Below are 18,695 nucleotides of genomic sequence, written 5' to 3'. Positions count from 1 at the left end.
GTAGATCACATCTTCTTCAATTCAGTTAATTGTGGTTGTACAAATTTTATAGTATTTTTTATTATTATTACATGTGTGTTTATATGTTTTAATGGTGATTTAAGGCAGCAGTGCTGAAAAGACTGATGGAGAGCTTGATAATTATCATTCTGACAGATAAAATGTTCTATGAATTTCACAAAATTATATAAAATTAGCACATTAAAATCTACATAATGCTGTGAAGGCATATTTTTATTAAACTTAATCTAAGTAGATAGAGTAATAAGAAGTGATTGCTATGATGAAATTCTAGTCTCATTTTGAGGGGAGAGTGTTATTAGAATCATTAAGATATACTAACTAATACTTTCTGCCCATAAATTTATTAGTTTTAAACACTGGTTCCTTTTATTTCTCTCCAACCCACCACCTTTCTTCATAATTTGTGTAGAATATAGCCTAGTTATCTCCCAGAAATTCCTCACAACCAGCTCATGCTAGCACATTTAAATTTACTTTTCTGAATCATGTTGCCAAGAAAACAATTTAATTTCAATAAAACCCAGAACATTACAGAGATATTATGCTATTTATTCATATGAGTATTTAAAAAGCAGGCAGGATTGTCATTTAACACAATTTAAAGGCTTTAAAAAAACTACTAAAAGGTTTCATGTATCATTTTGCAATACAGTCTTTTTTCTCCTTTCTTTTTCAGAATGACTACTAAATTAAAACTCAACTTTTTGGTTATACTCTCCATACTCTCAGAGAAGTCATCTTGGCTTTCAACTATCAATTTTCTAAAATAAAATAATCATTAAAAAAAAAAATGTTTTATGATCCAGTGTTGTCTATTTGTAAACTTTGAATTTTCTTTACAGAGATAAAGATGCTAAATAAAAGTTTGACAGTGTCCCAGAGAAACAATGTATGCCTTGAAGAGGAAATGAAAAATCTGAAGTTGTTGTCAGATGCAGCCATATTGAGATCTCAGCAGATTCAGACATCCAAACAACAGGAAGTAAACTTGCAAACCAGATGCCATGACTTGCAAAAGGAAGTACTAGGTAAAAGAGAATTATGTTTTGCTGTCGTTAGCAACTAGCTGTAATAAGGAAATGTATAAATTTTTATTTCTCTTATAATCACAACAAAAATCTTGTTTTAACTAGTTTGTGTTATGCTGCTGCTGCTAAGTCGCCTCAGTCGTGTCTGACTCTGTGCGACCCCACAGACGGCAGCCCACCAGGCTCCCCCGTCCCTGGGATTCTCCAGGCAAGAACACTGGAGTGGGTTGCCATTTCCTTCTCCAATGCATGAAAGTGAAAAGTGAAACACGCTCAGTCGTGTCCGACTCCCAGTGACCCCATGGCCTGCAGCCTACCAGGCTCCTCTGTCCATGGGATTTTCCAGGCAAGAGTACTGGAGTGGGTTGCCATTGCCTTCTCCGAGTTTGTGTTATAAATATACCTAATTATTACTATGCCAATAACTGATTCTGTTATAAATGTTTGCTATCACCCATTCCTAATCTGCCATTTAGAGTGGCAAGTATTAGTGAATACAATAAAGACTTTTCAATTACAGTGAGATTTCAGGAAAACAAAGTAGGAGTTGCTTTTGTATATCATCCCCAGTGGGTGGTGGTTTAGAATACTGGAAGACTATACAGTATATGCTGTTATATAAGGTAAGTCCAAATTTTTAGATGTTCCTTCATTTTTCCAAATGAAAAGATTAAAAATTATGTTTTGAGAGCTTTGGACAAGGTTTTAAAGTGTTTACCTTAGAACATTGAGTATATCAGCAGTAAGGCTATGGGGATTTGTACTTTTTCCTGAAGGCAGTAAGAAATCATTGACAACTGGTTATCAGGAGAATGATACAACACAAGAAGTGTTTTAGCAAAATTAAACCGTTAGCACTGTATGGAGGTGTTCCGAACATCAAAGAATTGGAGTCAGATAGCCATTTAGAAAACATGTTTGCTGGTAACCTAGTCCCTAGACCAACCATAAGACACTGAAATAGGGTAGAACATAGAACACTAACATTTTTTAGGTGGTAGCATGTACTAGGGGCTTTCCAGGTGGCTCAGTGGTAAAGAATCCACCTGCAATGCTGGTGATGCCAGTTTGATCCCTGGGTTGGGAAGATCTCCTGGGGAAGGGATAGGCTACCTGCTAGTATTCTTGCCTGCGAAATCCCATAGACAGAGGAGCCTGGCAGGCTCTATGTTGTTGTTTTTGTTTAGTCACTAAGTCCCGTCCGACTCTTTTGCGACCCTATGGACTGTAGCCTGCCAGGCTCCTCTGTCCATAGGATTTCCCAGGCAAGAATAGTGGAGTTTCCTTCTCCAGGGGGTCTTCTCAACCCAGGGATTGAACCCGCATGTTCTGCACTATAGGTGAATTCTTTACCGCTGAGCCACCAGGGAAGCCTATGTTAGCACTGTATATAAATTACTTCTGTTAATCTTCGCAATGACTATGAGTAGCAAATATAATTATCCCATCTTAAAGAGGAGAGAATGAAGGCCCAGAGAGGTAACATACCTGTCCCCACATAACTGGTAAATGGCAGGAAATGAAAGCAAACCTAGTTGGACTCCAAGACTTATGCTTGTTACACTATGTCTCCTTGGCCCTCTCCATGGCCACACTGGGAAGGCTCAAATAAAATCAGAGTTGAGAGGACTACCCAGGTCTAGAGAGGTAAGCACCTGGCTGAATAGACAAGGGAATGAAGGAGATCACAGAGGGCTCTCAACCTCCTTGCTGGGGAGTATTTGATGATGGAGTTCTCTAGAGAGCGGAGAAGGCAATGGCACCCCACTCCAGTACACTTGCCTGGAAAATCCCATGGACGGAGGAGCCTGGTAGGCTGCAGTCCATGGGGTCGCAAAGAGTCGGACACGACTGAGCGACTTCACTTTCACTTTTCACTTTCATGCATTCGAGAAGGCAGTGGCAACCCACTCCAGTGTTCTTGCCTGGAGAATCCCAGGGACGGGGGAGCCTGGTGGGCTGCCGTCTGTGGGGTTGCACAGAGTTGGATACGACTGACGTGACTTAGCAGCAGCAGCAGAGAGAGAACCTATAAGTTGTCACATGAATGTGGAAGCAATATGAAACAATACAAATTTTAAAATCAGGTATTTTAATGTCTCTTGTCAATTACTTTGTCAATAAGATTTTCCCAATTTTCTATTGAATTATTAGAACTTTCCAACAATTTTAAGGGCAGTTTATATAGTAAAATCGGAGAAGGCAATGGCACCCCACTCCAGTACTCTTGCCTGGAAAATCCCATGGATGGAGGAGCCTGGTGGGCTCCAGTCCATGGGGTCGCTGAGGGTCGGACACGACTGAGCGACTTCACTTTTACTTTTCACTTTCATGCATTGGAGAAGGAAATGGCAACCCACTCCAGTGTTCTTGCCTGGAGAATCCCAGGGACGGAGAAGCCTGGTGGGCTGCCGTCTATGGGGGTCACACAGAGTCAGACACGACTGAAGTGACTTAGCAATAGCAATATAGTAAAATAATTATTTATCTTCTATATTCAATTTTTTCTAATGTATAATTTGTTTAGTGATTTTTTCACAGAAAATTGCACCATATCAACATTTTTCTTCTTGGTATTATAAAACTATTATCTTTTATTGTTTCTAGTTAGTCTTAGTTCAAAAAGTCCATTTCATTTCTAGATTATACATATAGTCTTTTGGATTTTCTTTCATTTAAATCATTAATACGTATGCAGTTTACCTTTTATATGGTATGAGATTTGAGGTCCAGTTTTATTCTTTCCATATGCATAGCCATTTGTGTCAACATTGTGTATTACAATAAGTAATCTATCCTTTACCTACTAAATAAAACTACTATCTGCCATATGGCAAAATTTCAAAATGCTGACATCTATTACTGTATTCTCTTTTCTGTTCCACTAATTATTGGATGTACCATTAATACCATATTCATTAGACTTAATAGCATATTCTCATAACTGGTAAGTCTTTCTTCTTTGTTCTTACTTTTTAAATACTTTTTAAAAATATATTTTAAAAAATATTTCGAAGTTTTCTTCAATTTGAGCTTTAAGATCATTTATTCACCTCTAATCCAAAGACTCTGATAGAGATCTAGTAAGGTTTTTCTCTTCCAGTCTGTATACTTTTCTTACATATTCACAGGTAGATATTCTTCCACATAAAATTTAAAGTAATTTTATTCAACTCTAATCCCAACAAGAATTCTAATTGGGATTGCATTATATTTATACTGATTTTTAGAGAGTTAAGATTTTTAGTGATATGAATCTTATTAATATTAATATAATAAAAGTTTTCTCATTCAAGAATATATGTCCATTAACTTCTTTAAATGTTTTTAATGTAGTGAGCATCCTTGTATCTTTTACAATTTTACAAAAAAACACTGCTGAAAAACTTTGAGGTTTAAGCAGAAATTAAAGTGAATATAGAATATCTGGACTTGTGTGGTATTAAAAAACACTACATATCAAGAATTTGTGGGATGCAGCCAAAGTGATGCTTTGAGGGAGATGTATAGCTTTAAATATTTACATAAGAAGGAGGGAATAAACTCAACATAAAAGAAAAAATACAGTAAAAATAAGAGCAGCAGTCAGTGAGATAGAAAACAAAAATATGATAAAGAAGATAAACAAAAAAGCATTGATTTAAAAATAATAATAATAAAATAGACAAACCTCTAGCAATTTAATTACAAGAAGAGAAAAGAAACAAATGAAAAATATAAGGAATGAAACAGGAACAGTAACTGCAGATAAAGAGTAAAAAGAAAAGTGAATGCTACCAACAACTTTGAAATCTTACATGAGATGGACATATTATTAGAAAAATATATCTTACCATAACTTACTCAAAAAGATTAAATGTTCCTATAACTATTAAAGAAATCAAAGCAATATTTTCTCACCAGAAAAAAGCTAGATTATATTTTACAAGCAATTTCTGCCAACTTTCAAGGAAGAGAGGATCCTAATTTTATACAATATTTTCTAAAAAACTGAAAAATTGGAAATATTTCCCAACTCATCCTATAAAGCCAGGGTAAACCTGTTACCAAAATCAAGACAAAAATATTAAAGTAATATTATAGATACATTTATGTTATAAACATCAGTGTAACAATTTCAACTGTATATTTGATACTTTCAAAATATTTTGAACCACTTGAATATATTCCTCATTGATAAAATTAAATAAAATTATGTAAAATAAAACTCTTAATATGCCATTCTGTTATTTCAGACTTCATAGAGGAGGACAAATTTAGGATGGATTTGCTAAAACATACATTTCATAGTTATAAATAACTCTTAAAAAATGCAGTCCCCCCCAAATCAAAGGTTATTATTCTTATCTCTCTTTTATTTCATCATTTAATCTGATTTCTGCTGCTGCTAAGTCGCTTCAGTCGTGTCCGACTCTGTGCGACCCCATAGATGGCAGCCCACCAGGCTGCCCCGTCCCAGGGATTCTCCAGGCAAGAACTCTGGAGTGGGTTGCCATTTCCTTCTCCAATGCATGAAACTGTAAAGTGAAAGTGAAGCTGCTCAGTCCTGTCCGACTCTTATCGACCCCATGGACTGCAGCCTACCAGGCTCCTCCGTCCGTGGGATTTTCCAGGCAAGAGTACTGGAGTAGGGTGCCATTGCCTTCTCCAAATCTGATTTCTAAGATAAGCCATTTCCTTAAATGTTTTTGTTTCTTGAAAGAACAGTAAAACATTAGAGAATGTGTCTTATATTGCATGTAAGAGGCAGTTAAGAGTTAAGTAACTACCTTTCTATATTTGAAGAAAAGAAGTAATTTACTGACATAAGACAAGAGAAGAAAAGGAGAACATTTTCACTAACTAGGAACCCTCTCTGCCAGTCATTTGACTAGCACATGACTTAATCGACTTAGCAGCAGCAGCAGCAGCAGCAGCAAGCATCTTTCATCTAATCCTCATAGTATTCTAATGTGTACACGAAGTCCTATCCAATTCTTTGTGACCCTATGGACTGTAGCCCTCCAGGCTCCTCTTGTCCATGGGATTCTCCAGGCAAAAATACTGGAGTGGGTTGCCATTTCCTTCTCCAGGGGATCTTTCTGTCCCAGGGATCGAACCCAGGTATCTTATGTCTCCTGCATTGGCAGGCAGATCTTTACCATTATTGCCACCTGGGAAGCCCCATTCTAATGTGTAAGCTTTTATTATTCTTATCAGACATAGAGAAGTAGGCCATGGTCACACTGCTAAGATTCAAACTCAGGTCTCTGTTGGGCCAAAGCTTGTTAGCTCTTTAATCATTTCACTCAGTTCCAAAAAGGCATATGAAAACACTGAACTCCTTTTCTGTGTTAAAAAAAAAAAGGGGGGGGGGGATGAATTTCCACCCTCCACTTTCCTCTTACAAAAATGGACCATTAGCTTAACAAGTTTTCTCAGAATTAAAGCTAAGGAAGTGTTTTCCAAAATTGCCTGACCATAAGAATATCCAGAACTGTGGAAATTTGTGTGGCAAGATAATAAAGGGACCTATTGAAAGTGTATATTCTTGCACATCAGTTCAAACACATTAAGTATCTCCAAGATTCTAAGATGCTGTACTCTTAATAAATGCTCAAGGTGATTTCTGTGATGAGGCAAATTTTGTACTAGTTTGAAAATAAGGAAAATAGGAAAAAGCATGTTCACATTTCAGCGTAGTAAAAAAAATAGAAAGGCTCATTTTAAAAGGAGTGTTTGTCACTGGTTCCGCCATCATTTGGCTTTTTAAGATTCTCATGTCTGGTCTCTTCACTCTTTACTCAGATTTTAGCCTTACAACGGGAGAGTCTCTGCTCTTAACACTTTGATGAAGGCTGGTAACTGTGAAGCTGATGTGCTGAAGAAATTATTAGGAATGAAAATTGTATAGCAGTAGTAAAAAAGATGAAGAACCAGGATGCTTAAATTTAACTTCAGGAGCCAGAGTAGGCCCGTCCCCTCAACCATCAAGGATACTGGGGTGCCAGGTCCTGGGGCTTTCCACCCTCTGCCATTTGAGAATTTGTACTTTTTAAAACAGAAAAATGTATATTATTTTTATTTACTTTTTTTGTAAGTGATTTGCCATCTTCTTTTGAGGTTTAGGGTTATTCTTTGTCTGCACTGTTTACAATAATTGTTTCACTCTGATTCATCACTTGTTGAGGATCCATCAGTTCATGGGAGGCATTGCCATAACAATGTTAATAAAATGTCTTTTTGTTTGTAAAAAACATATATATAAAATAAACAATAGATTAAAATAAGCATTAGTGAGATTTCTTAGTTGCAAGTACTAGAAATTAATTATCAAAGGATTTTATTGAAAAGATACTATGTAGATATTCAGAATCTTTGAGAACGTGGTTAGAAGATGGTTCGAAAACTGTGAAGCTAGAACTGCCAGAAACACAGCCGTAATCATGCCCCGCCAAAACCATCTGGAGAGGGGGCAGTTGCTATGTCCTCGAAACACTGGACACCCAACATGATCCCCTACCTCCTCTGGTCCTGAATACTGGTTGATCTTGGAATAAATTCTCTACTGCTTCTGCTACTTTGTGTTGGTTGCTCTCATTTCAGATCTTGGGAAAATATATTTTTAAATAGTCTGGAAAGCAAGGACGGTGTTTAGCTCCCTAGGTCTAGCATATTTGGAATAGGTTGTTATAGGAGTGTTTAGCAGCTGTAAAAATAACCATGTATGTTTTTAGAACAGAATAGAAAATCCAGAAGTAGAATCAATTTTAATATAAGTGTTATTAGCAAATGGGAAAAACAAAATTATGTAATAAGTGGGATAGGGATAACTGAAGCAAAATAACCCAAAGACACCAAAATAAACCTCAAATTAAATAGGAAAAAAATAACAGGAAAAACTAGCACCAAAAAAAGATATAGAACTTACCCTAATTATAGAGGATAAAGCAGCACTTTAGAAATTACAAAGAGTAAAATTGATAGGTTTTGCCTATAAAAATGTAGAATATCTGAATTAAAAAACCTGCCAAACAACGTAAAAATAGATGGAAAAAAATTTATATCATATATGATATGCAAAGGGTTACTATCCAATCAATGTAAATAATTTATTCAAGTATGTGAGAAGACTCCAAGCAGGCAACTGCTAAAAAACAGAAACAAAATTAACACCAGAAATATGGTAAACAAGCAAGAAATATTTAATTACTACTGCTACTGCTAAGTCACTTCAGTCGTGTCCGACTCTGTGCGACCCCATAGATGGCAACCCACCAGACTCCCCCGTCCCTGGGATTCTCCAGGCAAGAACACTGGAGTGGGTTGCCATTTCCTTCTCCAATGCATGAAAGTGAAAAGTGAAAGTGAAGTTGCTCAGTCGTGTCTGACTCTTAGCGACCCCATGGACTGCAGCCTACTAGGCTCCTCTATCCATGGGATTTTCCAGGCAAGAGTACTGGAGTGGGGTGCCATTGCCTTCTCCATTTAATTACTAATAACAAAATTAAAAACATTCACCACTTCCTTTTATATTAATACAAAGACTTTAGTGGTAAAGCTTCTCCTTTTCTTTGGTGATAGAAAAATATTATATTTTTATAACCCATAAAACATTATACAAAATGACAGGCTGGATAAATCACAAGCTGGAATCAAGATTTCATGGAAAAAAGCAATAACCTCAGATATGCAGATAATACCACTCTAATAGCAGAAAGTCAGATGGAACTAAAGAGCCTCTTGATGACGGTAAAAGCTGGCTTAAAACTCAACATTTAGAAAACTAAGATCATGGCATCTGGTCCCATCACTTCATGGCAAATAGGGAAAAAGTGGAAGCAGTAACAGATTATATTTTCTTGGGCTCCAAAATCACTGTGCATGGTGACTGCAGCCGTGAAATTAAAAAACACTTGCTCTTTGAAAGGAAAGCTATGACAAACCTAGCCAGTGTATTAAAAAGCAAAGACATCACTTTGCCGACAAAGGTCCTTATAGTCAAAGCTATGGTTTTTCTAGTAGTCATGTATGGATGTGAGAGCTGGACAATAAAAAAGCCTGAGTGCTAAAGAATCAATGCTTTTGAATTGTGTTGCTGGAGAAGACTCTTGAGAGTCCTTTGGACTGCAAGGAGATCAAAGCAGTCAATCCTGAAGGAAATAAACTCTGAATGTTCACTGGAAGGTCTGCTGCTGAAGCTGAAGCTTCAATATTTTGGCCACCTGATGCGAAGAGCTGACTCGTTGGAAAAGACCCTGATGCTGGGAAAGAATGAAGACAAAAGGAGAAGAGGGTGGCAGAGGATGAGATGGTTAGATAGCATCACTAACTCAATAGACATGAATTTGAGCAAACTTCAGGAGATAGTGAAGAAAAGGAAAGCCTCTCATGCTGCAGTCCATGGAGTCGCAAAGAGTTGGATATGACTCAGTGACTGATCAACAAACCCATAAAGATGTTTGTGATCAAATAATCTCCTTCTTTGAATTTATGTCTAGGAAACTGCAGAAGTTTATTTACTTGCAAAGATCATATTTTTAATGGTGAGTGGCTAGGAATAATTTATCCCTAACTCTAATGAAATGGGTAATAAATTATCATATGCCATTACTTGGAACATTATTTAGACTTTTAAAATAACAGTATGAACACTGGGCATCAGCATGGGAAATGCTGTAATTATAACATTACATACTAAAAAAAAAAACTGTGTATACCTTAGAATTATGTCAAAATAGGTATGTTTATGAATAGAAACTAGAAGAGAACAATAAAGATGAGAATAAATTTTAATGTGATGGAAATATGGGTGATTTTTCCCTTATTTAATTTTTTCTGATTATAAAGAATAAACTTTCTTAACAAAAAGAAGAAAAGTCTACAAATATTTTAAGACTCAGCTCACATTCCACCTCCTACAATTTAAAAAAAACAAAACAAACTCACCAAAATAATTCAATGCTGGTTAGACATAGTTGTTATATTCATTAACTCTTCACTTTCATTAAATGAAGTCCATATAAAAATCAAAGGTGCAGCTGATCTGTTCAGTTCTTCATGTAGAAGTTGTGTAGTTATAGATGTAATACAGGTTCGTCTGAAGGACAGTGTAATTGCAGAGCAAAATAGCAAAAAATTTCAAGACTAAATTAGGTTTCTGCTGCTCATATAGAATAGATTCACTCCATGGGTAACAGCATTCAAACTGTGTTAAGAAAGAAAGAAACCGTCTTAAAAGGCTATCTGTTACCACTCTCTTGGTTGAAACCATTGGAAATCAATAGGTCATAGTGGACAGGATCATTAATGCTTTTCTTTTTTTTTTAATTTTATTTTATTTTTAAACTTTACATAATTGTATTAGTTTTGCCAAATATCAAAATGAATCCGCCACAGGTATACATGTGTTCCCCATCCTGAACCCTCCTCCCTCCTCCCTCCCCATACCATCCCTCTGGGTCGTCCCAGTGCACTAATGCTTTTCTTAACTCAAGATGACAAGTACTGCTTCCTATGAACCTACCCATGAAGGGAATTAGGTTTGTTGTTGTTGTTTTGCTTTTGGATTTTTTTTTTAACCCCACAACAATCTTATTTCCATATCAAGTTCTCCATTGAAATTGTTAGAACATTTGGAATGTTTTTTAATGTCCCTCTTACTTTATCCGCAAGTACCCTTGGGTGAACTGATTGCACCAACATATTGTTTATCTTCAATTCATTTTACAAAAGTGGATACAGTGGCTTCAGTTCAGTTCAGTCACTCAGTCGTGTCCGACTCTTTGCGACCCCATGAATTGCAGCATGCCAGGCCTCCCTGTCCATCACCAACTCCCGGAGTTCACCCAGACTCACGTCCATAGAGTCGGTGATGCCATCCAGCCAGCTCATCCTCTGTCGCTCCCTTCTCCTCCTGCCCCCAATCCCTCCCAGCATCAGAGACTTTTCCAATGAGTCAACTCTTCACATGAGGTGGCCAAAGTACTGGAGTTTCAGCTTCAGCATCATTCCTTCCAAAGAAATCCCAGGGCTGATCTCTTTCAGAATGGACTGGTTGGATCTCCTTGCAGTCCAAGGGACTTTGAAGAGTCTTCTCCAACACCACAGTTCAAAAGCATCAATTCTTTGGTGCTCAGCTTTCTTTATAGTCCAACTCTCACATCCATACATGACCACTGGAAAAACCATAGCCTTGACTAGACGGACCTTTGTTGGCAAAGTAATGTCTCTGCTTTTCAATATGCTGTCTAGGTTAGGAAAGCTATAGAACTACAAGTGCAGGAAAGACAGCAAAATTTCCATCTCAGGTCTTGGCAGTATTGTATTCCCATACTTGGTACACTTTTTTTTCTTCCATCTAGGGTCCATGGGGGAATTTTACAGGTGTTCCCGTTTCCAGTGGTCCAAGACAGCCCCTCTGCTACCCTCTTCTCAGTACCTGTTTTCTATTTGCTATAATCTGCTTTTGTCTGTGCTCACTATCCATTGACCTATATGCCAGGCTCTTACTGCAACTCATCTTTTTCCATCAGTTGGTGCTGGGCTGACCATATCCTGGGAATAACTTCATTTTTTCAGTAACTATTTATTTGGCATTAACCACATTTTTAAAACCTGTGCTGTATACTGTGTCATTACTCTGTGTACTTATAAATAGAATTTAAAAGTTCTAATGTTTCATATAAATATTTTTATTTTATTTGGCATTAACCACATACCAGCCAACTGGCCTCATCTTCACTTTGACTTCTGGTGTGCAGATGCTCTCCACCTCTTTACAGGTCTTCATGGGATGTCTGATTCCTAGTCCCACACTGGTTATATGTGCCAGCACTCTTAATTTTAGCCATTCTTAACGGCCTTTTTTTGTCTTTATATTAAGAACATGCTATAAATTTCTCTAGCTCCAATTTTGTAGCCAAATTACTTTTACTTTCTCTACTATTTTACATTTACTTTCATAATTTTCATAAACTTCAACAATCTTACTTCTTAGTCTGCTTTCTTTTAAATACATGCCTAATTTTTCAATTACTAATGAATTAATGTGCTTAAGATTTTCCAATATCTCAATACTCATCATTGATAGCTTTTCCAGCTTATTAATATCTTTTCAGAAATCATGTCGATTATTTGAGAAGAGGAAAAACCATGCATCATAGTCAATATCTTCTCCCCAGACGAATCACTGGATTAGCATAATGAACATGGCATTTTACAGTTTGTTTGGGCAGATGAAAATAAGGGCAGACTGATACTGTTCATCTCTTGACTCTCCCTGCGTCTTGTTTTAAAGAAGCATAATTATTTGCTCAAAGAATACAATAAGAAGTATTTAAATACATTTTTTTGATATGAGCTTTGTAAATGACTTTTTATAATTAGTAATCTTAAATCCAGTTTTTAAGTATTTGCATTGTTTATATTCCTTCTTACAAGTCCTTTTCCTGGCTTCTCCACAGTTGCAGAACCAGCTTTTAAGTGAGTGATAAGCATCACAGTAAGGCTTCCTTTCTAGTACTAGTTAAACTTCTCCCCTTCTGTTTTCTAGCCTAATTTATCTGCCCTACCTTCTGTCCCCCGTTTTTTCCATCAGAGCATTCAAAGGTTTTACTATTAATTTCCCCTGTATCTTGCAATCTCTAATTTCGTATCACTTGCACTTTTATACTGTGGCTTCTTATTTATGCTTTTAGTTGTTCCTAAATCTCTCTTAGCTTCTCTCTCTTAATAAGTGAATTAGCATGTTATACTTTTAACTAGCATGAATTTTTTATATTCTGAATTTTTAAAACCTGTGCTGTATACTGTGTCATTACTCTGTGTACTTATAAATAGAATTTAAAAGTTCTAATGTTTCATATAAATATTTTTATTTTTACACTGATACTTTTTCTTTTAAATCACCATTGAACAATTTCAACTTTAATTCAAGTATATAGTCTTTATGATCTTTACTTTTCTACATAAAAATTTTTCTTTGTTTGGCCCACATTTTCCCTTTGTCTTTTGAAACATAAATGCTTGAAAATGTAAGTTCATACGATAATTCTAGTCCATATATTTGATAGTGGTGTAAGAGTAAATCATAGGCATTAATTAGCAGCTTAATCTTAATGCCAAACTTTCATCTTTTTCATAGGAAAGCTTATAATATGAAATTTTAGAAGCTAAATTCTCAGTTCCCTTTTAAAGATTTATTTACATACTTTTGTAATTTTATGTTTAGCTCACACTAATATAGCTTCCAAATGCATAATTTATCTCAATTGATAATACTCCTGTTAGAGGTCATTGTGACCCACAAACCCATCCATTTAAATGATTTTCCTTCCACCTAGTAGAATAGTGTCCTTTACTTTTGTCAGCAGTCACAAATATTAGAAGACAGAATTAAGATAAATCACTTTAGCATTAATGTTCTTCCTAAAATTTATTTGACCAACTTTAAAATTTATTCCTAGTGAAAACACTTTTGGGTATTCTCTCAGGAAACTTTTTGATGTAATAAATAATACATAAATATTTTACTTAAATTGTTTTGCACATATGTTTTAACATCCTAGTTGAACTTTTAAAGAATAGCCTTATTGAGAAATATCTTAAATATAATAAAATTTATGCATTTTAAGTGTGCAAATTCAGTGGTTTTTAGGATATTTACAGAATTTATGACCATCACCATGATCTAATTTTAAAACATTTCTATAACCAAAAGAAACCTCCTGGTCATTTATTTCCCTTGCCCTCCTGCCCCTCCCCCACAAGTCATTCATTTGCTTTCTTTCTGTATAGATTTCCCTATTCTAGACATTTCATATAAATAGAATCATATAACATGATCATTTAACGTGATCTTTGTTGTCTGGCTTATTTGACTTAGCATAATGTTTTTGAATTTCATGCATGTTGTGTACTGTATAAGTACTACATTCCTTAATTAGTAGCTCCTGTGTTAAATTGGAAAAAAAAAAGAGTGACGTGGTTCAGTTTTAAAAAAGTACTGATTCAGGAGTCAAACACTTCTGCTTTCTGGCAAGTTTATGCCTTTTACAGGACTTCTGAATAAGTTATCAATTTATTTGACTCAGTTACTTCATCTATAAAATGGGAATATGATCAATTCAGTTCAGTCGCTCAGTCGTGTCCAACTCTTTGCAGCACACCAGGCTTCTCTGTCCATCACCAACTCCTGGAGCTTGCCCAAACTCATGTTCATCAAGTCTGTGATGCCATCCAACCATCTTGTCCTCTGTCATCCCCTTTTCCTCCTGCCTTCAATCTTTCCCAGCATCAGTGGTCTTTTCTAATGAGTTGGCTCTTTGCAACAGGTGGCCAAAGTATTGGAGCTTCAGCTTCAGCATCAGTCCTTCCACTGACTATTCAGGATTGATTCCCTTTAGGATGGACTGGTTGGATCTCCTTGCAGTCCAAGGGACTCTCAAGAGTCTTCTCCAACACCACAGTCCAAAAGCATCAATTCTTTGGCACTCAGCTTTCTTTATGGTCCAACTCTCACATCCATACGTGACTACTGGATAAACCATAGCTTTGACTATATGGACCTTTGTCAGCAAAGTAGTGTCTCTGCTTTTTAATATAGTGTCTGGGTTTGGCTCAGCTGGTAAAGAGTCCACCTGAAATGCGGGTGACCTGGGTTCAATCCCTGGGTTGGGAAAATTCCCTGGAAAAGGGAAGGGCTACCCACTCCAGTATTCTGGACTGAAGAATTCCATGGACTGTGTAGTCCATTGGATCGCAGAGTTGGACACAACTGAGAGACTTCAGTTTCTCTTTCACTAGGTTTGTCATAGCTTTTCTTCCAAGGAGCAAGCGTCTTTTAATTTCATGGCTTCAGTCACCATCTGCAGTGATTTTGGAGCCCAGAAAATAAAGTCTCTCACTGTTTCCATTGTTTCCTTATCTATTTGCCATGAAGAGATGGAACTGGATGCCATGATATTAGTTTTTTGAATGTTGCGTTTTAAACCAGCTTTTTCACTCTCCTCTTTCACTTTCATCAGAGGCTCTTTAGTTCCTTTCACTTTCCTGCCATGGTGGGGGTGTCATCTGCATGTTTGAGGTTATTGATACGTCTCCCGGTAATCTTGATTACAGCTTGTAGCTTTCCTTAACTACCGTGTAGTGTTCAGAGTCAACAAGAAAAAATGTAGGAACACAAAAGAACTGCACAAACAGAGAATATTAAACCACCATTTAAAGTGGTTTTTCCTGCTGTGAGAGCAAACCAAATGGTTATATTTAGGATAAAAGTATTAGAATTTCCTTAAATACTCCTTTAATAACCAATGAAAACTATGAATTTTAATTTACTCAAAAATCTGCCTCCACTAATTTATTTTCAGTCAACAATGGCTAGTTGTAACAGCAGTTTGTCTGCTCGTAGAACACATTGCTGAAGAAGGGAGTGTCTGTGATTAATTCAGGAGTCATCTCATGCATGGCAGATGGAAGACTCTCTGAACAGAGTTCCACTGTGACCTTACCTGCAAGGCATGATTTTCAAAGGGAGTCCACTGTAGTGAATTGACCAGCCCTATGATTGCTTTTGAAGCCTTGAACTCCAGAAGGAATAACATAACCTTGTCTTCCAAAACAGGAGAAGTGCTGATTTTACAAACAGAAAACTAGGGAGGTTTAAAGTAATGGAGGTTTAAAGTAATCCTTAGTTTTGCTAAATCCAACAGCTGTTTTTTCTTTAATGGAAAAAAATTTTTTTTGTTTCAAAACAGATTTTCTCAAAAAGATGGAAGTAGGAGTAGAGGTAGGGAAGGAGGTAACACTTTAAATTCTTTTTTTTTTTTTAATTCTTTTCCATTTTGGCTTATCATAGGATATTCCAACAGATCTTAAAAGAGGCTAACTTGACATTGGGATACTGTTTGGGATGCTTCTATACCCAAAAGCAGGGATTTCACACACCCACACCCCCACCCCCACAAAAAAATACATGGATAACCTACAGACTCTAGACAAGTTGCAAACCAGATGATATCAACTAGAACCCAGAGAGTTCTTACATAAAAACAGATCACAATTGGAATATGGAGACTAATAAAAGGGCCTATTGTAGAAGCCACTTCATCTTTGATCACTGGAGTCTTAGAAGAAGTCTTTGTTTCCTTTGTCGTCTGCTCCTGACTTTGAGCTTTCCTATAAATATTATTTCTATTTTACATATTTTCTTCATTTTACAAATGTTCAAATCTTAGAATTTTCTTCACTTCTCTTAGGCATCCACTCCTTAGGATGGTTATCTCTTCTCTGAGATTCCTTTCTCGCCTTTGGGATAGCTGTTATTCTGGTTCACTCTCTAGTCATGTTTCACCTGTGCCAAGGCAACCTTCTTCCTCTCCCTCCTTCCCCTCCAGTGTGATTTTTCTCTTTTAAGGCTAGATCTTAGCCTTGCCACTTTCTCTGACTTTTCTTTGACTGCACTATCGCCCTCAGGTCCTTGGGTTAAATTTAGACATCTTTTTTTTTTTTAAATCCTGTGGACTCTGCACTTTGCTTTAATTCCTAAGTCTGCCTCTCTCGGAATAATTAGCACCATTCATTCTTTTTTCATTATTGAAATATAATTGATGTATATAACATTGTGTTAGTTTCAGGTGTATGAAATAATGACTTGACAATTGCATACATTATGAAATGATCACCACACTGTCTAGGAACCATCTGTCCCCATGTAAAGTTAATACAATATTTTGTACCATCTTCCTTATGATGTATATTATACCCCATGACTTATTTATTATATAGCTGGAGATCTGTACCTCTTAATCCACTTCACCTATTTTCCTCTGGCAACCACCCATTTATTGTCTATGAATCTGTTTTCATTTTATTTTTAACATTCTGCATGTCTGTGAAATCATGTGTATTTGTCTTTGTCTCATTTATTTTACTTAGCATGTTTGGTTCAGTTGTGTCTGACTCTTTGCGATCCCATGGACTGTAGCCTGCCAGGATCCTCTGTCCATGGAATTCTCCATGCAAGAATCCTGGAGTGGGTTGCCATTCCCTTCTCCAGGGGATCTTCCTGACCCAGGGATTGAACTGGGGTCTCCTGCATTGCAGGCAGATTCTTTACCATCTGAGCCACCAGGGAAGCCCCCCTAAAACCATCTTTGTTGTTGCAGATGGCAAAATTTCATATTTTTATGACTGAGGAATGTATATATGTGTGTGTATGTATATTTATATACCATACCTTTTTTATCCATTTATCTGTTGATTTAATGTGGTGTAGAATATTGATTGATTTGCAGATATTGAACCATCCTTGTACCTCTGGAATAAATCTGAATTGATTATAATGTATTATCCTCTTAATATATTGTTGAATTTGGTTTGCTATATTTGTTGAGGATTTTTTTCTATGTTTATCTGTAATATTGGCCTTAATTTTCATCTTTTTTATTTTTATTTTATTGTATTGATGGTGTCTTTCTCTGGTTTTGGTATCAGGGTGATGCTGAGCTCCTAGAAAGAGTTTTGAAGCATTTCTTCTTCTGTAATTTTTGGCATCATTTGAGAAGGATAGGTGTTATCTTTTTTTTTTTTCTAATGGTGTGTACAATTTGCCTGTGAAGTCATCAAGTCCTGGAATTTTGTTTACTGGCAGTATTTTTAATCACTCATTCAGTTTGATTACTGGTAATCAGTCTGTTCATATTTTCTGTTTCTTCCTGATTCAGTCTTGGGACATTGTATGTTTCTAGGAACTTACTTATTTCTTCTCCATTGTCCATTTTATTGGTATGTAGTTGTTTGTAGTAATCCCTTATGATACTTTGTATATTTTTGTGGTGTCAGTTGTAACTTTCATTTCTGATTTCACTTTTTTGGGCCCTCTCTCTTTTCTCTAATGAATCTGGCTTATCAATTTTGTTTATCTTTTCAAAGAACCAGCTTTCTGTTTCATTGATCTTTTTGTTTTCTGATTTATATTTCTCCTATATCTCTCTGATTGTTATTATTTTTTTCCTTCTGGTAACTTTGGTTTTTGTATTTTCTTCTTTTTCTAGTTCTTTTAGGTGTAAGGTTAGTTTATTCATTTAAGATTTTTTTTTGTTTCCTGAGGTAGGCTTGTGCTACTATGAACTTCCTTCTTAGAATTGCTTTGCTGCATCCTATAGACATTTCTATTTTTACTTGTTCCCAGGTATTTTTTGTCTGATTTCTTTGGTAATCCATTGATTGTTTAGTACCGTATTATTTAGCTTCCACATGTTCTGTGTTTTTGCAGTGTTTTTTTTCCTTATATTTGATTTCTAGTCTCATGATGTTGTGGTCAAAAAAAGATGCTTGATGTGATTTCAATTTTCTTAAATGTGTTGAGACTTTTTGTGTGGCCTAGCATATGATCTGATCTGGAGAACATTTCATGTCCACTTGAATTTGTATTCTGTGGCCAAGCGTGTGATCTGATCTGGAGAACATTTCATTACACTTAAATTTGTATTCTGTTGATTTCAAATGAAATATCTCTATATCCATCAATTCATTTAGTTTAATATGCTGTTAAAGCCAGCGTTTTCTTATTTATTTTTCTGTGTGGATGATCTATCCATTGTGTAAGTGGGGGTTTTAAGTTACTTACTATCATTGTACTACTGTCTGTTTCTCCTTTTATGT

The 18,695-nt window shown here is 36.1% G+C and overlaps 1 protein-coding gene across 2 annotated transcripts in view; it reads left to right on the top strand.

Moving 5' to 3' along the window:
* Positions 1-18,695, top strand: part of LEKR1 (leucine, glutamate and lysine rich 1) — a 224,905-nt gene that overhangs the window by 86,133 nt on the left and 120,077 nt on the right. For both annotated transcript variants that reach the window (XM_070792615.1, XM_019960397.2), the window contains one exon: positions 867-1,052. In XM_070792615.1, coding sequence (XP_070648716.1) covers positions 867-1,052 — 186 coding nt within the window. The remainder of the gene's footprint in view (positions 1-866; positions 1,053-18,695) is intronic.

Source organism: Bos indicus, chromosome 1 (genome assembly GCF_029378745.1).
Source record: "Bos indicus isolate NIAB-ARS_2022 breed Sahiwal x Tharparkar chromosome 1, NIAB-ARS_B.indTharparkar_mat_pri_1.0, whole genome shotgun sequence".
Taxonomy (NCBI): Eukaryota; Metazoa; Chordata; class Mammalia; order Artiodactyla; family Bovidae; genus Bos; species Bos indicus.
Note: the sequence above shows the minus strand (reverse complement) of the source record. Positions and strands in the feature narration are given on the sequence as shown.